This window comes from Kogia breviceps, chromosome 4, assembly GCF_026419965.1.
Source record: "Kogia breviceps isolate mKogBre1 chromosome 4, mKogBre1 haplotype 1, whole genome shotgun sequence".
Lineage (NCBI taxonomy): Eukaryota > Metazoa > Chordata > Mammalia > Artiodactyla > Physeteridae > Kogia > Kogia breviceps.
The window spans coordinates 98365888-98387512 of record NC_081313.1 but is presented as its reverse complement, the minus strand read 5'-3'; the positions used below and the strand labels follow the sequence as shown (position 1 = coordinate 98387512).

Here is a 21625-nt window from a genome sequence, read left to right as displayed (position 1 = left end):
GCAGTGAACATTGTGGTACATAACTCTTTTTGAATTATGGTTTACTCAGGGTATATGCCCAGTAGTGGGATTGCTGGGTCATATGGTAGCTCTATTTTAAGTTTTTTAAGGAACCGCCATACTGTGCTCCATAGTGGCTGTATCAATTTAACATTCCCACCAACAGTGCAAGAGGGTTCCCTTTTCTCTACACCCTCTCCAGCATTTATGGTTTGTAGGTTTTTTTTTTTTTTTTTTTTTTTTTTTGCGGTACGCGGGCCTCTCACTGCTGTGGCCTCTCCCGATGCGGAGCACAGGCTCCAGATGTGCAGGCTCAGCAGCCATGGCTAATGGGCCTAGCCGCTCCCCGGCATGTGGGATCTTCCTGGACCGGGGCACGAACCCGCGTCCCCTGCATCGGCAGGTGGATTCGCAACCACTGCGCCACCAGGGAAGCCCGGTTTGTAGATTTTTTGATGATGGCCATTCTGACTGGTGTGAGGTGATACCTTACTGTAGCTTTGATTTGCATTTCTGTAAAGATTAGTGATGTTGAGCATTCTTTCACGTGTTTGTTGGCAATCTCTATATCTTCTTTGGAGAAATGTCTACTTAGGTTTTCTGCCCATTTTTGGATTGAGTTATTTATTTTTTTGATATTGAGTTGCACGAGCTGTTTGTGAATTTTGGAGATTAATCCTTTGTCAGTTGCTTCATTTGCAAATATTTTCTCCCATTCCGAGGGTTGTCTTTTCATCTTGTTTAGGTTTTCCTTTGATGTGCAAAAGATTTTAAGTTTCATTAGGTCCCATTTGTTTATTTTTGTTTTTATTTCCATTTCTCTAGGAGGTGGGTCAAAAAGGATCTTGCTGTGATGTATGTCATAGAGCGTTCTGCCTATATTTTCCTTGAAGAGTTTTATAGTGTCTGGCCGTACATTTAGGTCTTTAATCCACTTTGAGTTTATTTTTTGTATGGTGTTAGGGAGTGTTCTAATTTCATTCTTTAACATGTAGCTGTCCAGTTTTCCCAGAACCACTTATTGAAGAGGCTGTCTTTTTTCCATTGTATATTCTTGCCTCCTTTATCAAAGATAAGGTGACCATATGTGCGTGGCTTTATCTCTGGGCTTTCAGTCCTGTTCCATTGCTCTATATTTCTATTTTTGTGCCAGTACCATACTGTCTTGATTAATGTAGCTTTGTAGTATAGTCTGAAGTCTGGGAGCCTGATTCCTCCAGCTCTGTTTTTCTTTCTCAAGATTGCTTTGGCTATTCGGGGTCTTTTGTGTTTCCATACAAATTGTGAAATTCTTTGTTCTACTTCTGTGAAAAATGCCATTGGTAGTTTGATGGAAATTGCATTGAATCTGTAGATTGCTTTGGGTAGTAGAGTCATTTTCACAATGTTGATTCTTCCAATCCAAGAACATGGTACACCTCTCCATCTGATTGAATCATCTTTAATTTCTTTCATCAGTATCCTACAGTTTTCTGCATACAAGTCTTTTGTCTCCTTAGGTAGGTTTATTCCTAGGTATTTTATATTTTTTGTTGCAATGGTAAATGGGAGTGTCCTTAATTTCTCTTTCAGATTTTTCATCATTAGTGTATAGGAATGCAAGAGATTTCTATGCATTAATTTTGTATCCTGCTACTTTACCAAATTCATTGATTAGCTCTAGTAGTTTTCTGGTAGCATCTTTAGGATTCTCTATGTAGAGTATCATGTCATCTGCAAACAGTGACAGCTTTACTTCTTCTTTTCCAATTTGGATTCCTTTTATTTCTTTTTCTTCTCTGATTGCTGTGGCTAAACTTCCAAAACTATGTTGAATAATAGTGGGGAGAGTAGACAACCTTGTCTTGTTCCTGATCTTAGAAGAAATGGTTTCAGTTTTTCACCATTGAGAATGATGTTGGCTATGGGTTTGTCATATATGGCCTTTATTATGTTGAGGTTAACTTCCCTCTATGCCTACTTTCTGGAGGTTTTTTTAATCATAAATGGGTGCTGAATTTTGTCAAAAGCTTTTTCTGCATCTATTGAGATGATCATATTGTTTTACTCCTTCAATTTGTTAATATGGTTTATCACATTGATTGATTTGCGTATATTGAAGAATCCTTGCATCCTGGGATAAACCCCACTTGATCGTGGTGTATGATCCTTTTAATGTGCTGTTGGATTCTGTTTGCTAGTATTTTGTTGAGGAATTTTTCATCTATGTTCATCAGTGACATTGGCCTGTAGTTTTCTTACTTTGTGACATTTTTGTCTGTTTTTGGTATCAGGGTGATGGTGGCCTTGTAGAATGAGTTTGGGAGTGTTGCTCCTTCTGCTATATTTTGGAAGAGTTTAAGGAGGAAAGGTGTTAGCTCTTCTCTGAATGTTTGATAGAATTCACCTGTGAATCCTCCCTGGATTTTTGGTCCTGGACTTTTGTTTGTTGGAAGATTTTTAGTCGCAGTTTCAATTTCAGTGGTTGTGAATGGTCTGTTTATATGTTCTATTCCTTCCTGGTTCAGTCTCAGGAGGTTGTGCTTTTCTAAGAATTTGTCAATTTCTTCCAGGTTGTCCATTTTATTGGCATATAGTTACTTGTAGTAATCTCTCATAATCCTTTGTATTTCTGCAGTGTCAGTTGTTACTTCTCCTTCTTCATTTCTAATTCTGTTGATTTGCATCTTCTCCCTTTTCTTCTTGATGAGTCTGGCTAATGGTTTATCAATTTTGTTTCTCTTCTCAAAGAACCAGCTTTTACTTTTATTGATCTTTGTTATTGTTTCCTTCATTTCTTTTTTATTTATTTCTGATCTTATCTTAATGATTTCTTTCCTTTTGCTAACTTTGGGTCTTTTTTGTTCTTCTTTCTCTAATTGCTTTAGGTGTAAGATTAGGTTGCTTATTCAAGATTTTTCCTGCTTCTTGAGGTAGGATTGTATTGCTATAAACTTCCCTCTTAGAACTGCTTTTGTTGCATCCCATAGGTTTTGGGTCATCATGTTTTCATTTCATATAACTGATGTGTCTTAGATGCTTAACATGAAAACAAATATTCTAAAATCAGCAATGTCCTTTGCTTTTTGTATCACTTCTATATTATATAATTATTTAAACAATACTGTAGCCAATTAATGTGCATAGGGAAAAATGAATCAACCATAAAGAAAACTTAAGTTTTTCTATTATTTAATATCTTTTCAAGGCAACTTGACAACTTTTTTTTCTCAAGAAAATGACTTCCTATGGGTTCTCCCAGAATCAAACCCAATCATAAACATTCCAGTTCAAATAGTTAATATTAGAAATGGAAGAAACCCTAATAGGAAAGTGAGATAGGGAAGAGAAGGCAAGCATTAAATACTGTGTTATTAGCCAGGTAATAGTGTGGAAAAGTGGAGGTAATCCACAGAGAAACTCTGGGAAACACAAGTTTCCAACTTGAAGGGCCAGGGAGCTGCGGCATTGAGATACCCACTCCCATCAGTCCTTGGTTGAGGACTGCTGCTGGGAAGCTATTAATTCCCCTCACTTCCTCCCTGCCATCTACAAAGGCAGAGCAGACTTCAACAGCTTCAGAAGTTCCTGGGCTGGAAAATGCCAAATAATGGCAGTTGAGAGTTTGTCACATGCACAAAATGGTAGGGCCTAAGAAATATAGGAGGGACACTGAACAAAATGCCAATAGCAGGCAAGTGGCAAACGCAAATTCAGAGGGCTTCACAAGTGATCTTAGCAATTAGAATAGATAATAAGAAAGCTCTCTCAACAAGAGACAGAGATGCACTATTCTTATCATTTGAATAATGAGTGCTGGTTTCCATTTATTAAACAGTTCTTATGTGCCAGGTGCTGTACCAAAGGCCCAACGTCCATGATCTCATTTAATGTCCACAACAATCCTATTATTACATCACCACTTTATAGATGAGGAAGCTGGACTCAGAGGGATTAAGTAATTTACTGAAGTAACAGACACCAGCCCAAGTCTCTCAGTTGCCAAAATACTTTCTCTTTCTGACTCCCACTGTTTTCAATGTCCCTAGATGGACAGATATATTTTCTTTAGCTTGAGTATGTCATTAGCTCTGGAAATTCTATCTAAAAAACATCACAGTCCCCCCCTTTCAGAGAAAGACCTGTGTCTTCAAATCTTTGAAATTCCAGCCTGTGTACCAAAAATGGAGAGACTTCCCACCTGGTACCCCTGCCATGCTTGCCGCATGGACTTTTATGAGAAGCTCTCATTTAGTGCTCTGCACCTGCCCCTTGGTGGTTAGCACTTTCAAAGAGCTGCAGGCTCATGAATTACAAAACCATCTCTGCTTCTATTTCCTTTTCCGTCTGATTTCTATTTGCTCTGCCTGGTCATGGATGGGAAGTTTCTTTTTTTGCAGCATTCCAGTCTGACTTTTCTTTCACCTCTTCACATTCCACATCCATCAAGTGGCAGTTTTATTCTAAGATCACCAGTTAGAACTTTAAAATAGATTTTCAAAGAGTATCTGACTGTTAGAACTTCAAATAGCACAAATATAACCATTTTCTTCAATAAACCTAAATTCTAATCTAGTTTAAATAGCATTTTGAGCAAAATAATAATTCATACTCACTTGTATTAGTCCCTTTTTACTCCTGAGTCTCCAAGTTATTCTTAAAACCTTCAAACTTTAAGTCCTCTAATGCTATCACAGCACTTTTTTTTTTTTTTTTTTTTTCTTGTGGTACGCGGGCCTCTCACTGCTGTGGCCTCTCCCGTTGCGGAGCACAGGCTCCGGATGCGCAGGCTCAGTGGCCATGGCTCATGGGCCTAGCAGCTCTGTGGCATGTGAGATCTTCCCGGACTGGGGCACGAACCCATGTCCCCTGCATCAGCAGGCAGACTCTCAACCACTGCGCCACCAGGGAAGCCCAAGCACATTTTTAATTATTGGTATCAAAAGAAAGGAACTATCATAGGGGAAAAGCCTTCTGTTATTTTACCAGCTTAATTTCTACACAAAAGCTTTGAAGTAATCAACAACAAAAAAGAAATGTGAATCCAAATAAGCCACAAACTAGGAAGACAGTCCAAGAATTAACAATGCAGGTCAAATTCAAGTACAACAAATCCCATAGAGAATACTGATATATGTTGCTGTAGTGACATTTCATGGTTAATTGGTGGTTTGTTAAAGATTACATTTCCAAGATCAAAAGGAATAATGATAAAATACACTCAGAAATGGAAAGCAAGAGGGCTCTATAAACAGTAGCTATTTGGAAATTATAAATGGTACTAAATGACTAACTAATAAGGAAGATAAACAGCTTATCACTTCTCAGGGAATTTTGTAACTTTCAGACCACAGAGTGTTGTGGGCAGAATTTGATCAAAGGTCTCTAGAGTACACTTTCATCCTCATGAGGTTGGGGTCAGGAAGAGGAGAAGGTAAAGAGGACCAGGAGCTATAAGGCTGTGAGTTGGAAAGGCCTTTACCAGTCATCTACTTCCAGCATCCTGCCCCAGAATTCCTCAAATTCCATTTTTTCCCATAAGCTGTTATTTCCATCCAGCTGTTACATGGGCCAGACCCCTTTTCTACAGCAATGGCCCTTTCAGGTCTTGAGGTAATTTAAAATAATACAAAGAAAAATCTGCCTTGCAGAATCTTAGGAGATTTCACTGATTTCACATTGCTCTTAATGGAACGAAGGCATGGCATCATCTGCCTAGCCTCATATAAAAAAGGAGGAAAGAAACAAAAAACACTCATTGCCCCGTTGAATCTGGTGACCTACATAGTCCCATGTGTGACACTGGTCCCACAAAGAAAAATTTGAGCTTACTCTCCACGCTGATGCTCAGTTAAACCCACCCTATACACAGTCACCTAAGTGACTCTTCTAGAACACAGTCTGATGGAGTCACTCCTCTGCCTTCACCTTCAATGACTCCCCATTGCCGACAGAATGAAGTCTAAATGATAGAGCCCTGCCTCTCTTTCCAGCCATATCTCCTATCAACCCCCTTTCTCAGAGTTCATGCCCCAGCCATGCTGAAGAACATACAATATTCTCTTTATCTTAAGGATTTTGGACAGAGTGTTCCCTCTGCCTGAAACTTTCTTTCTTCCTTCCATCTTTGCCTGGGAAGGTCCTGGAAAATTTCTACTCACCCTGCTGATCTCCACTATCACTTCATTCAAGAAGTCCCTCTGGGTTTCCCATTTCCTACCTCCACCACTGGGCTTAGTTAAATTTACCCTCCTGTTTACACCCACAGAGACCCACTTCCTCTATCAAATGACTTATTTCCTATGTTGTAATTACCTATTTCTTTATCAGTCTCTCTGACTGAACTATACACTCCTTAAAGACTGAGAATTTGTTTTCTTCACTATCGTATCTCAAAACCTAACAGAGTAACTGACACATGATAGTACTCAGTAAATACGTGTTGGATGAATGAATGAAAGAATGAAAGAATGAATGAATGAACGAATGAACAACACACTGACCAGCTGTATGAGGTCAATCTCTAGTCCATCCCTCCCTCTCTTACCTGCAACCTAAAACAAAGCCCAGTACTTCTGGTTGTCTTCCCTGGTCCTGGAGCATTTGTGAAATTACAGCAACATCGTTCCCATCCCAGACACCCCCACTTCCAATAATTTGTTCTCCTTGGCTATAGGAGTAACACCAGTTACCTAGATTTGGCCCGTCTTCTCCCACCACATCCTAAATCCTCTGAGCCAGGTGCAGCAGCTTCCTTTCACAATGCTAGGACAGGCCACAAAACAGATGATAATCCCTTTGCACATTTCAAGGAGCAGCACCAAGGGAACTGTACCTGGGAAATGCCATTGACAGCTCAGAATATCCACGGCATTTCGATAGCCTCGGCACTGCTCTCGCTCTGGGAATGAAGGTCCAAAAAGCACATCAGAGAATGTTCATAGTTGTAAACAAGCTCCACCTTTGAAACACAATCTAGATAGAACCAAATATAAAAGCCTGCACAATGGATGAAGCCAAGGTCTTCTCCATGATTTCCCTTCTGACACCCTTATTGTCTCCTCAACCATAAAAGGTGAACTTGAAACTCAGGACCTTGCCTTGTCACCAGAAACATCCAAGCTTGGATCAGTCTTTCCAAGACCAGATGTTTGCTCTGTGAACAATTAGAGACTTGTCACATACACAGAAGTATAACAGGATTATTTCTGTCTACCTGGGGACCTGGAGTCTTTCACATTGCTCCTGTTAAAACTCTCAGAACAGCAAAACTTTACCTACAAAGGGTTAAAACTATTACACACCCAATTTTCAAAAACCCCCTCATCTCTTGTGAGTCATCTCTTGCAGCCAATTCCAGGAATTGGAAACATGGTTGTGAGGATGAAACTGACTTTGGGGCTCCCCTTGGATACGGTCTTCCACACTTACCAAAAGGCCATTAAGAGGAAGGATTATCCCACCTCAGGGAAACCCGAGGAAGTACTTGCAGTCAAGGGCTGGCCATGGCTTCTGAACTACATCCAAAAAGAATTTCATACTGTACCTGGATATGCTGAAGCAATTTCTGACTGTCCAAGAGCCAGCATGTACCATTTCTGAACTGCCTCTATTGTGGATCATCAGTAGGGCTGTCAGATTTAGTAAATAAAAATACAGGATACCCAGTTAAACTTGAACTTCAGATGAATAATAAATCATTATTTTTAGTATAAGTATATCCTGTGCACTATTTGGGGCATACTTATCTTAATGTACTCATTGTTTTTCTTACATTCATATTTAACTAAACAGCCTATATTTTATCTGTCAACCCTACTCATCAGAAATGATGGAGGTTTATAGAGATCCAAGAGATGCCTCAGAGCATCCTCAACTTTTATTTATATGTCCTGGACACTAAGCACGAACTTTCCACTCCCATTAATCGGCTATAATGGAGTATATTCTCAATTTTAGAGCCTTTTCTACTTGTCATTGTTATTATCTTCCTTATTTTAAAGAGATGTTTATTTTTTTCCAAACTTAATAGCTCACCAAAAAGTATTTGAAAGTTCATTAGACAAGGGAAAAACAACATGATTCTGAAAAGTGAAGGAAACCGCCTGGTGTTTAGTAAAGAAGTATTAGGGAGATTAAAAAAGCCAAACTTGGTAAGCAAATCTCCCCAAGGGCATTTCCATAGCTTGATAACCCCCCACACCCTGAAAAAATTATTACATCAAGAATGTAGAACTGCTAACCAAATGTAAGGCTTCCATGTGAGTCTATCAAACTGAGGATGCTTCTTTACTAAGCAGTGAGCAGACTTGCTGCCCCAGGGACCTTGGCATTTGCAACATAGAGCTCTTCCCTTTGGGATGGAAACAGCAAGTCTTCCTGTGGTCTACACGTTGGCCCCCAAAATACTACATTCCCATTACTTTTCAACTTTCAGTATTTTTCTACATATCTCCATTTTTCTGTTACTATTTGGACTACATCCTAGACTTGACATTACATACATTGCATTCAATAAGCTATTTTTAAAAGTTGGTAGGAAATCTTAAATCTATAGCTTGCAGTCCCTGACTTACTTTCATCCAGGTGCAAAAGTAGTCAGGTTAGTTACCCCATATCACAACCCCACGCTTGTGTCAGAGATATAAAAATGTAACACGATATTTAAGGTTTTAGTTGCAAAATCATCAAGCCTCCCAGACAGAAGCAATAGAGCAAAATGATTACAGAGGCATGGATTTTGATTTGCTCCAGTGTCTTGGGCAAGTCACTTGGCCTCTGTATTTATTTGTACTTATCTGCACTTATCTGTCACCTGGAGGTTATAATTGTACCTAGTCCATGGGTATGTTGTACAAATTATCTGTAAAGTAGTTAGAAGACACCGACACAGAGTAAGCACTCCACAGACATTGGCTATTAGCTATTGGAAATATTTCTCCATGAAAAAGATTACTTTATCAGTGGATGACTCGGTGGGAGAGAATGAACCACAGAATCACAGCATGTTGAAAGTGACCTAGTTCACACTCTTATGTGAAAAAAAGAAAAGTGTGTATGTGTAGAAAATGTCTGAAAGTTTACATAACAAATAGTTAATCATGTTAACTTTGAGGATTAGAATAAATCAGGAAAGGAATAAAGAAAAAATTGAGTGTAATTCAATTTCTATATCATTTGTGTTTCTACACTGAGTCTTTTAATACACTGGAAGTGCAATTTTTTTTAATGTGGCGGGATAAAGGTTTTCAAGTTTTCCTGATACGTCCGTATTATTATTTCAGAATTGCTGGCATTTCTTGCCATCTTCAGATCTACACCCATTTGAGTCAGTGGGCCATTCTGGATGGAGGAGATAATAGAGCAGAAGTGAAGTGAGAGAAAAGGAGAGAAAAGAGAAAAGATTTTCTCTTTTCTCTTAAAAAAGGAAAGGTCTTTGGAATGGGAACAACTCACAACCAAACTTCGAGGAAAGGATTTGATGGAAAATGAGACAAACATCCTACCCCTGTGATGAGAAGGATTCCTTGGGCTGGATGGAGGGAGGTCAGAGGTGGCTGGACAAGGAAACCAACTAGGAAGAAACACACACAAGTGCAGAGCAAACACCCTGAGGCCACTCAGCCTGACTCCATGCAAACATGTGTCCAGCAGCCAGCCCTTCACCTGTGACTCCCCAGCAAGACAGGTACCTCGGGGGTCCCAACTCATTCTGAGTCCATTATGCCTGGCCATTCATAAACCGCTGTCTAACTTGTGAGGAATAAACTCTAAATGTTTATGAGGAAATTTGGGAAGGAGATTGAAATGTTACTTAAACGGAAAAAAAAAGTTCAGGAAGGCAGGATGGTAGAGAGACAAGAAAAGGACCTTAAAAGATAGAAAGGATGTGCCAAAGAAGAGAAAGAAAAAGAAATGATTCCAAATGGGTTAACCTGCAGCTAGGAAGTTAAGGAAGATTATTGATGTGTGAAGACTATGGAATAAAGTGAATAAAATTTATCAGAAGTTGCTGAGAATATGGTAAGAAGCATGATTATCAAATTATGAATTTGCTGCAATGGCATTCTAGGGGGACAGTAGGAAGGGGAAGTAAATGTTCATGAGATGACAGTAGCAGGTGGAAAGTTGTTTCAGGGGAAGATCAGTCTTGCAGAGTGTGTAACAGAGGAGGGCAAGTGCGAGCAAGCAATGAAATACTAAGTGTATACGGTTCCTTCGTTGAGTGCACCCAGCCCCGTGGTCAGCCTTGAGAACAAGCAGGACTTCAGGTACTGGAGCTACATTTCATTCATCAAGACTTGAGAAAACACCCTTAACTCAGGTCTTCTCTTCAAACTCCATCTTTCCTTCTTGAGCTTCATTTGGCCTCCTCCCTTACCCTCAAGCTGTGGACTAATGCCATAGAGCAAGATGGGTCACTAGTGTCCTCCATTCCCTAGCGACTGTGGTTCACATCAGTGGAGTACCAAAGGCAATAACCAAGTAACAGACACAAGAGTGTATGAACAAGAAGAGATTCTGATAAGCCTTTCTCTGACAGTGTGGACCAAGTCGGCTGTTATGCCTGGTATCACCTTAATTATGAGCGTCCTTAGGGGAGAAGTTCTCAGAAGGCAGAGCCTGGCTCTCTAGAGGTTCTGCATCCTCACAGCCCACTCGAAGACCTCAGTTACAGCTTCAGTCCCCAAGATCTCTCCCTCTGCCTACTCACAGTTTTTGAAGTCTTCTTTCCTCCACATTTCTCTTGAGAGATGGAGGAGGAGGAAGAGGTTCAGGCCAGCTCAGACTCCCCTGGTATCCAGGCAGGATGCCTGTCATTAACTTCCCACCTTCTAGGAAGCTCCTAAGATCTCCACATTTGGGGGAGTTTTCATTTCATCTGTGCTTCAAATTGCTGGCTGGAGATGGCCTGTTGGAAGGTGGCTAAAATCAAGTAGGAATCCTTCGGGCAGCCTGGCCCTTCTTGACTGTCAGACATCTTCAGGGATATTCTAGGAAACATTGTTTGTTCTAGAGAAGGGAGGGAAACAATCCAATTGTCCAATAATGCTTGAATGGAAAATAAATGATGTTATACGCATGTGACGAAATAATATCAAACAGTCAAAAACAAAAGACCTAGATCTCTATGGATTGACGTGGATACATCTTGAAAACATAATATTGATTGAAAGAAAATAAGAAAGAATGTTAGATTATGATAACAGGTATGTAAGTATTTAAATATTTAAATCAATTCAACATATTGCTTGTATATATATAGATGCAAGAAAATAAACTTTATCCAAAGAACACATTATTTATATTTAATATGCTCATTTATCTAGGAAACCCAAAAGAACCCACAGATAAACTAGCAGGAACTAATAAGATGGTTCAACAAGGCAGACAGATACAAGATCAATAAATTTTAAAAAAATCAATCAGGCTCCTTTACACTGGCAATAACAAATTAGAAACTGTAAAAGAAAATAAGAAAAAAAAAGATCTAAAAATAGTCACAAGAGCTATATAAATTATTTAGAGCTAAGCATATGTAAAAGTAAATATAACTAACAAACTGAGTATGACCAATTAAATTCTGCCCAATCCAAGATTAAAAAAAGACTGTTCTTACTTTATGAGAACAGACCCTCTTCTTAAGTAGCAGATCAGTAAGTGAGAGTGAATCAAAGAAACACAGCATTTGAAAAGTCAGCTAGTCCAAGCCTCTTGATCACACATACAGAAGCTGAAGCCCAGATAGGTTGAGTTACTTGGTAAAGGGCCCAAAGTCCTGACTCAAGGACTACCATTTTTCACTAATTCATAAGATACAATCAAATTCAGTACCTTGGAAAGAGATGGAAAAAAATGAAGAAATCAATCATATAGTTACTCATCTTTAAGTAGAGAAATAGCCATGACAAAATTACAGGTATTGAGGGAAAATTGAAGTGCAGAGTTTAAAATGTCAATAATCCACAGGGAAACTGGAGAGTATTTAAAATATTAACATTAAATCTCTAAATAAAAGACATTAAAAGATCTCCAATCAAAATGTTAATTTTAGAATAGATATGGTATGATACAATTTATAAATCAAAAATACTTAGAAGAAACACAATCTGGTTAACAGGTAAAGTCACAAGGCAACTGCAGGAGAAAAAGAGTATCTTTCTCAAAATGTCCATCAAGAGTGGAATAATTATATTATGATTTGTCACTAGAAGTAAATAAATAACATTTGCCTAAAAAAAGGGATAGACCTTCAGCAAAGATTTTTACTAAATCTCTGTATTAAAGATATTAAAATATCTCCAATCAAAATGTTAATTTTAGAAGATATGGTATAATTTATAAATAAAAAATCTCTATAAAGCTATAAATCACATATAAAGCACCTTCATATGTAAATTCACAGACCAAAAGTCTTGAAATCAAACAGCTAGTGATCAATAACCTCTACAAAAGGAAGTAGTCTTGAGAGTGGGGTTGGGAGGTTATGAAGGGGGACTTTTATTGTACTTTTATACATTGTACCCTTTAAAATAATTGGTTTTTTTAAATTAATTTATTTATTTGGGGCTGCATTGGGTCTTTGCTGCTGCTAGCGGGCATTCTCTAGTTGCAGTGAGCGGGGGCTACTCTTTGCTGTGGTGCACGGGCTTCTCATTGCAGTGGCTTCTCTTGTTGCGGAGCACGGGCTCTAGGTGTGCAGGCTTCAGTAGTTGTGGCACGTGGGCTCAGTAGTTGTGGCACACGGGCTCTAGAGAGCAGGCTCAGTAGTGTGGCACACGGGTTTAGTTACTCCATGGCATGTGGGATCTTCCCAGACCAGGGCTCAAACCCATGTCCCCTGCATTCGCAGGCAGATTCTTAACCACTGCACCACCAGGGAAGCCCAATAATTCAGTTTTTTATAAAGAGAATATTCCTAATATTACTCCTAAATTTTAAAAATATATAGTTGGATAACACTATAAAAAATTAACTGATATATATATTTTTTTCTTCTTCTTTTTTTTTTTTTTTTGCGGTATGCGGGCCTCTCACTGTTGTGGCCTCTCCTGTTGCAGAGCACAGGCTCCGGAGGTGCAGGCTCAGCAGCCATGGCTCACGGGCCTAGCCGCTCCGCAGCATGTGGGATCTTCCCAGACCGGGGCGTGAACCCGTGTCCCCTGCATCAGCAGGTAGACTCTCAACCACTGCGCCACCAGGGAAGCCCTGATATATTTTTTATTATTTCTCTTCGCTCCCTGGATTATTTTCCCCATCCAGTCAGCTAGGCACTCTGAGTTCACTGCATTAGGAAGGTAAAGACTCAGCAGAAATGAGGGAGAAAAAAAGAAAATTCTCAGCTTTGGAACGTTAAAAACGGAGGTCACAGTAGAAGAGGTGAGAATTCTGTGAACAAAAAATAAATCTCGTCTCAAATGTAAAAAGTATTCTCTGCACTGGGAGGCAGAAGAGGGAGGGAGGGGAGGACTGAAGGAGAGAGATCAGTGTGGCCAGCGACATGGAAACTGTGCTTGAGGACGATATGCTCAAGAAGAGAATCAGAATCTGGAGAAGATCCAGCCTGCACGTGATCATTGCCTCCAGCCAACACCCCCATCTCAGACCTCGGGAAATTCAGAGAGAGAGTGGGAGTAAGTCAGGAGGGCCACGCACATAGTCTGTGTGGCAAGGGTTGTGGCCATTCCCTATTTGTGAGAAGTCCCCAGCAATTTCCAGGCCTCCTTCTGGAAAATGCTGGTGGACGTCTCTAGTGCTTATGTGAAAGCTTGTTCACAAACCTTGAAAGATACAGATGTAGATGAAGGATAGATAGATGCATAGATAGAAAAATGTAATTAAATAAAACATCCAGGAAAGGTTTGGAAAATGCCCTTTATTGCATATAATGTTTATATTGTCATATGATGTTAGACTGAGTGCTGGTCCCTTCATCTTTTCTGTCTGCTACTATCCTGAGGGTCCTTTCTTCTCCCTGGAAGGGATAAAACAAATGAGGTAGAACAGGAAGAGACAAGAAGGACTATAAGCTCTGCTGGTCAGGGTTACCCTCCAGTGTTGCCTTAAAGCTCAGAGCCACACACACCACAGTGAGCTTGACTCCAGATCAACTACCGCACAATGAAGGTTCTGGAACATTTCCATATCTCAGGGGACCTCATTTCCACGTGACTCTCTTTCACATTCCCCTTTGTCCCAGAAGGCTAGGTACAGTGTGGTCAGGGTGAGATCTCAGCTCAGGCCAAAGGCTCTCAGACCTCAAAGTTCTGGTCCTGCGAGGCCCCCTGTCCTCTCTTCAGACCACTCCTGGCTCTCTCTGCCGAGAAGTAGCTGCTGGCAGTACGTCCTCTTAGAGTTGAGGTCCATCCTGCAGACCCTGAGAAAACTCCTAGTCAAAATGCTCCACGTTCTTGTTTAAGTCAACAGAGGTCAATTCCTTTGGAAGTGCTGGGTGTGTCCCAAGTTGATGCAACTGCAGAGCCATTAGGTAAACCAGCACATCTCTGCGGCCCCTTCCCTTAGACTCCTCTGGGCCCTCGTGACATAGGCTCAGAAGACTGTGCCAGCCTCAAGCCTTACCTCCTCCAAGAGAAGGCCACACCGTCTTCCAGGATCTTCTGTCCCATGAATCTCAGTTGCTGTGTGGAAATCAAAAGAGAAAAACCCTTCTTAGCTAAAGAGAATTTCCTGTGGGAGCTGAAAAGCTCAGGATAAATTCCCACGTACAGTCATGACTTTATTATTAAGTGACTGGGCCAGAAGCACAGGAGCCGGTTATCTCCCCTTCAGTTGTCCCCTGAGGTGCTAAAGCCCCCAACTCTCCCTTATGGAAGCATGAGCCTGGGGGGTGAGACAGGACTGGCCCGGAGAAGGTGCAGCTCCCTCGGCAGCCCCAGCCGCTGCTCACTTCCTGTCCTTCGGAGAATGAAGCACATGGCCTGGACACTGGCTCCAGGGTCTCCCCGGGCTGAGGTCTCCCCCCGTGGGCTGCTCCTCCTCATTCCCCTTTGCTTCTCGCTTCTCTTCCTCCTCCTCCTTCTCCACCTCCTCCTCCTCAGGGGTGCTCTCGGATTCCACGTTGCCCATCATCTGGGTCATGGTGAGATGAAAGACATGGCAGCTGAAGCCCTCCTGGACGCCGTACTGCACGTGCTGCTGGAGGATCTCCAAGGTGGGGAAGACCCGGCAGCAGGCCATGCACCTGAAGCCGGTCTCCATGGTCACCAGCCAGTCCGGTGTCTTGGCCCTGGGTCTCTCCTCCACCGCAGGTGACCCTGCTGGGCTGTCTGGCTCTGCCCTTTCCTCATACTCTTTCTCCTCCCCAGTGGGCTCACTACCAGGCAGCAGGTTTCCAGTGGACACATCAGAGCAGGGAGGACCTACCCGCACATCCTCAGGAAGGGTCACTTCTCTCCTCAGCTGCTTTTCTAGCAACTCCAAGGGTTTCTCTGTCTCCCAGGAGACAGCTACACCCTTGTTCACTTGTACCCGCGTGTAGTATATTTTCATGCCCCTTTCCTCTTTGTTTGTACACAGAGAGGTCTTACAGGATGAAAGGGATGAGAAGGAGACACACTGTGATGGGGCAGCGGTCTCCCCTTGTTGCTGAACCTGGGGTAGAGGTGCTCTAGGCTGGGGAGTGTCTTGATGTAATCTCCGGATTCCTGAAAAAGGAAATTAAAAACATAATAACAGGGCTTCCCTGGTGGCGCAGCAGTTGAGAGTCCGCCTGCCGATGCAGGGGACACGGGTTTGTGCCTCAGTCCGGGAAGATCCCACATGCCGCGGAGCGGCTGGGCCCGTGAGCCATGGCCGCTGAGCCTGCGTGTCCGCAGCCTGTGCTCCGCAAAGGGAGAGGCCACAACAGTGAGAGGCCCGCGTAATGCAAAAAAAAAAAAAAAACATTAAAACATGCATGGACCATGCCGGAAGCTGAGGGAGCAGGTGTGGTAGACAATAGAGGGACATTTGCATGATGTAGCTGTGTCATGAGCTTGGTGTCTGTTGGCCGTAGGATGTTGTGGTGTATCTGGTAACATCTGTGGGCTTTTCATCTGCGTGTGGGGGGATACTGGAGCAGTGTCTGTATACAGGGGTGTGGAGTATGCTGGTAAGGGTTGTGGTACGTGAGGGATGCGGGTGGATGCGTGTACGACGAGGAGTGTGAGTTTGGGAATGTCGGTGGTGCATTACTTGTGGACTGGGGCTGTGGTGTAGGAGAAGAGCGCTGTGGATCACGTGCTTGGAGTTTAGGTGTGCACTGAGAGTGGCTGTGCCTGGAGAGCGGATGTATGTGTGAGCTGTGTGGACCTGAGCTGGGTGGTCCTGCTCTCAGGCTAGAGGTCTATGATGAAGAACGCTGTCCCTCTCTGGCAGCAAAGGCAAAGACAAGCCCTACATTTTCCTCCGAAGATGCTTAGTCTGGTCCCTCTGTCCTGCACATCAAGCCCAGACCTTTCCGGCCCCTGCTCCTTAACTCCCCCACCATGGTGGCACCAGGGTTCCCACGCCCCCCAACTCAGCTGGGATCCACGCCCTCGTAACAGCTCAGCCATCCTGGCCAGGCTCCTCCACAGAGCCCTCAACACCTCTGATGAGCCTGGGTTTCCCCTCAGCCTCCCTGTGATCTGTGTGCCTCCTGCCTCACAGCCAAGCACCCCCTCACCTGAGGAGCCCCGCGCCCTTACCACCGTAGATGAGCTTGCGCCGAGAAGAAGCACAGGAGAAGTATTCAGAGGCAGAGGAGACCTCCCCTGCCCCTGGGCTGCAGCCTTGGGCCACCACAGTGGATTCAACCTGAGGGGGATCCTCTTGTGACTTCAAGATTCCTGAGGGAGGAATGAAAGGCTCAGGGTGGGTTCACCAGTCCTCTGTCCACAAATATTTACTGAGTGTCTGACACGTGTCAAGTGCAGTGAATACACACAGTTGAGAGTGTGGTTCCCAGTGGATACTCCAGTATTTAATTAAAATCAGTACTTACTCTGTCAGTGTCTTGTTGGTAATGTAGGCCTAGGTGGTGACTGTATGTGTGAAGAGTGAGGGATGTTTATCAGTTAAGTCTGTGGTAAGTGTGGGGTTGGCTTGGGGAGCACAGTGCAGATGTGTCTATCTGTGTCTGTGGCCTTTGTGTGCATGGTTTCTGTTCACAAGTCAGGAATTCTGGGACATGTAACTTCTCCTCATTACATTGTGTGGCTTGTATTTATGGTGTGTGTTCATTCATTCATTCACCAAGATTCAGTAAGCAGCTACTCCTATGTATCCGGCACTCTTCCATCGTTCTAGTCTCTGGTAATGCTGCACATTCTAGTAGGGGAAGACAAACACTAAACAAAAATACAATAAATATATAATACATCAGCTGGTGGTAAGCATATAAGGGTTGCCAGACTTAGCAAACAAAAATACAGGGCACCCAGTTAAATTTCAATTTCAGATAAACCCAGAATAATTTTTTAGTGTAAGTATTCCCATGTAGTATTTGGTCTTACTTATTTTTAGTGTAAGTATGGCCCATACAATATTTGGGACATACTCATACTGAAAAATTACTTGTTGCTTATCTGGAATTCAAATTTAACTGGAGAGCCCATATTTTATCTGGCAACCCTGACATGGGTTAGTGAGACTGTGGTTTACTGTGGTTTGTACAAAGCAGGTCTGGCATTACTCAAGAATGTGTTATAAGTGTGGTGTGTATGACATGTGACTGGTTCTTATAGAGGTATTTAGAGATAGCTGAAGTTAGTTGTGTTTGTGTGAGAGTTGAGGAGATACATATATATATATGGTGTGTGTGTCTATATACATATCTCATCTCCAGCATTTGGTGTTGGAGGAGAGGATTGTGATACAGGTGGGTTGTATGAGAACGTAGTACAAGAGTGATGCGTGTATATACCTACATGTGCTGTGTGTGGTTTAATAAGGAAGTTATATGTGGGGTGTGTGATATTTTTGCTGTATCAGAGTGTACATGGGTGTATGAGTTACTGTCTCATAAAACACCCCTAACAAGAATTCTGTATACACTCTTACATACACCAGGTCCAGACAGGGTGACAGGAAATTTACCACGCAGACTTTATATCTGATAAGCACTCTACCCCCTTTCATCCAGCTCGTCTCTCCACACCACACACACACACACACACACACACACACACACACACACACACACACACACACACACAGGAACATAGAGAAAAATATTCTGAATGGTCAGGGCAGGGGCAGTCATTGCCTTCCCCAGCCTGTCCCAGCCACTGCCTGAAAATCTGCCTGCTGTCTAGACCTCCATTCCCAGGGCCCATCTTACAGTTTCCAGGGCCCTGGGCCTGGTAGGAGCTACTGGGCTCTAATCTGGGGCAAGAGGCCTCCAGCTAGAACTCTGGGGTGGGCTCCACTCTGTCTCACTTCCTTACGTGACCACCCCTCTCCCAGGGCAAGCTACTCGCCTACATTTAATGCAAGCAGGCACCACGTGGCCCGTGGCTCTCAGAACTCCCCGCAGGACCCTGAGGACATTTCTCACCCCTGCCTACGTGGTCTCAGTCTCTGAAAAGCCCTTCCCTTCCCTGATCTCCTTTGGGAAATTCTTCCTGCTGAAGGAACAAAACCTCCTTGCTTTCAATATGACACCATCCCTAGACAATCTTCTTTCGAACTGCATTCCACTTCTCAAGATATTTTTCAACAAGGCCTTCAACTCATGGGGCTTCTCTTTCCACTTCAGTAAAAGAGGCCAAGAAACTCATGGGTCTCTCTCAGCATCCTTGTATCCTTCACATCCCCCACCGCATGACCCCAGGGAAAGATCAAAGAGAATAAGAGAGAACTCGGGGACTGAGAAAAGCTGCACCTCTAGGTCTGTGCAAGCAGGATGCAGCCTGCTGTGAGTCCGACAAAGCTCCAGGCCCGGCAGCCCCAGGAGAGGGTCCTCAGACCAGCGGAGCTCACCTCCCATCTCCCAGAGGCATCTGGCCGTTCTATGCCATCTCACACCACAGGGACCCTCCGGATGGATACGGCAGCATCAGTGAGACAAGGTCTCTCACTCCCTGCTTAACAGGTGACATGTTCTCAGTCCCCCCCTTCCTAGAGAAGGCTCAGTTTGGCAGAAACCCATGTGCCCCAGACAAGTTGCCCTCCACATACCTCCTCCCTTCTCGGCAGTTTCCTGGGACTCTTCATTTTCCACATATTTCCTCTTTTGTTGCTGTTTCATCGTACCAACTAGAAGACTCCCTTAGAAGATGCCTCATGTCCAACTCCTCCTCCTCCCTACAGGTTGGCCCTTCTTGGCTCTTGGGAAATCCGTTGAAATGATTCAATACAAATAAAAATAGTCAAGTCTCCTAAATGGCTGAAGAACTTGGACCACTTAGTGAACCAGCAGTACTGCCCAGTGCTCACCAGGGCTGTTAAGTTCAAAGGTCGCCAGGCCCACAGCAGGATTCTCTAACCTCAATGATGACATCAGAGCATTCTGTGGACCTAGGTTTAACAGTCTCTGCACCAGCACAGACCCCATTTTCAAGAACAATTCCTTTTTCCCAGCAGAACCTTTCCCGTGAATTCAACTTTCACATCTTTCAAATGTGGCAGGATATTTTGAGATGTTAATCTGTTCCTGCTTATTTTCTTTTCTTCCTTTATTTCACCCTTTCCCTTCTGCATTCAGGTGGGTAGCAAACCCTATGTTCACTGGCCAGTGGAAGAGACTGGCAGGGCATAGCAGAAATAGCATGCTCATAATCTTGGCTTTCATTTCTAAAATCGCACACCCCATGGAAAAGAGAGGACACTTGAGCAGAAACATAACAGAAGCAGGTTTTTGAAATTAGGTACTGTCTTGTTTCCCTACTGGAGTGCTGAAATGTGCTAATTAAGTCAGAGAGAGATGCCTGTAAATCCTGGAGGAGAAAAGGCCTCTCAAGTGTGGCTGGAGGGAGAAATGGGGCAAAAACTCTAAAAGGAGATGGCTATAGTGTGCATACAAGCAGAATCATGGCAACCTGTCCCATGCATGGCACAGGAGCCACCAAACCTAAAGGAGGCATGGCCCCTGAGCTGATGGACATCTACACTTACAACTGTGGCTCCAGGCAACAATGATCATGCTTCCACCCACTCCCTCAAAACCTTGGCCCTGTATGACTTCCAAATAGGGATGGTGGAAATCCAAACAGGACACCAGCAGGATCAAGGCTTAAAATAAAAATTACATGGAGTTTAAAAAAAATTTTCATACTATTTCTTGCACACCTCTGCTTGTGGGCTGTAATTTATATCAGTTATAAGTGGCAATGCATCTGGATCCCCCTGATTCCACTCTAGAATTGGAGACATCTCATTTTGAGGTAGTGGCCAGGATCCAGTGGGAGTATTGGTACACGGGATGAGGGAGACTCCCAGAAGTCACTGCTTTCATTAGAAATACCACATGGACTGAGGCGGTCCCTATTTGAAAGGGCACTGCAGAATGACTTAAGGTTTCAGGCAACAGGACAATTAAGAGAGGACAACTTCAGCCTTGTGAGGTAAGGTTTCAGGCAACGGGAGAATTAAGAGAGGACAACTTTAGCCTTGTGAGGGTTTGCTGATGAGATTAAATCTTTCTCCTTCTTGGAGAATCCCTAGAAAAGAAGGGGCAAGGAGGATTTTTTTTCTTAATTTTTTTGTGGCAGAAATTTTCAAACATACACAAAGTAAAGAGAATGATATAAAAGGAATGCAACACCATTTACCCATCACCCAGTTTCAACAATTATCAAAAGTCTGCCATTCTTGTTCTGCTACACACACACACACGTACAACACACAAACACACTCACTCACTTGCACACTTTTAGTTTTTTGTGTATTTATTTTGGTTTAGGAGTTTGGGGAGGGTGGGGGAAGTGCTGTTTTTTATTGCAAATCTCAGACATTATGTCATTTCTCCTTACAAGCCATAGTATTTATCTCCAACAGATAAAAACTTGTTTCTAACATAACATCATTATCTCACCCAACAAATTTAATCATCATTTCTTCTTACCACAATGACTAAGTCATACTCAATTTCCTCCAAATGTGTCTAAATGTCATTTTTATACATGACCTATTGAAATCAAGATCTAAAGAAGGTCCACACCTTGCAATATGTCAATGTGTCTTTTATTCTACAACAGTTCTCCCTCCCTTTTTTTTGGCACTGATTTGTTGAAGAAACTAAGTAGTTTATCCTGTAGAATTTTCCACAGGAGTCTGTTGAATTGTATTCCTGTGATGTCATTTAAGATGTTCCCTATTACCTCTATTTTCTTATAAACAGGTAGTTACAGCTAGAGAATTAATTAGATTTAGATTCGATTTCATGTTACTGCAAGATCATTTTATAAGTGATGCCGTGTACCTTCCTATTGCATTGCAACAGGAAGTACAAAAAGTTGTCTGGTTTTTAATGAAGTTAAGATTGATCAGTGAGCTCAGGTACTGTCAGCTTGGCCCCTCCATCCATAATGATAAGGAACCACAATGCTCCTCACCAACCTTTCAACAAAGAGCATAACAACCATTGATAATCACCATTTCCTCAGGAGTTGAACTTTCATTAGAAGTTCTAATTCCATCATTCCAAGGAGGATGATTCTTTAGG

At 42.6% G+C, this 21625-nt stretch overlaps 1 protein-coding gene across 2 annotated transcripts; it reads right to left on the bottom strand.

Annotated features, from left to right (window-relative positions):
* Nucleotides 1-13843: 13843 nt before the first annotated feature.
* On the bottom strand, nt 13844-19348 carry FAM170A (family with sequence similarity 170 member A). Of its 2 annotated transcripts, XR_010840214.1 has the most exons (5): nt 19141-19348; nt 16668-16808; nt 14888-15644; nt 14560-14618; nt 13844-13954 (listed from the first exon to the last, which is right to left on the bottom strand). XR_010840214.1 is itself a non-coding variant. In XM_059062361.2 (4 exons), the coding sequence occupies exons 1-4, from the start codon at nt 19208-19210 to the stop codon at nt 14612-14614; spliced, it is 975 nt and encodes a 324-aa protein (XP_058918344.2). In that variant the 5' UTR covers nt 19211-19327; the 3' UTR covers nt 14139-14611. The 2 variants fall into 2 exon arrangements, 1 of the variants encoding a protein (XP_058918344.2); XM_059062361.2 differs by lacking the exon at nt 13844-13954 and having other exon boundaries at nt 14139-14618; nt 19141-19327.
* Between the last annotated feature and the right edge of the window lie 2277 nt (nt 19349-21625).

Coding starts and splice junctions, on each gene's coding strand:
- FAM170A (XM_059062361.2), bottom strand. CDS start 19,210: ATGAAACAGCAACAAAAGAGGAAATATGTGGAAAATGAAGAGTCCCAG. Junction 16,809..19,140: donor AACTGCCGAGAAGGGAGGAG/GTATGTGGAGGG, acceptor TTCCTCCCTCAG/GAATCTTGAAGTCACAAGAG. Junction 15,645..16,667: donor GCGCAAGCTCATCTACGGTG/GTAAGGGCGCGG, acceptor TTCCTTTTTCAG/GAATCCGGAGATTACATCAA.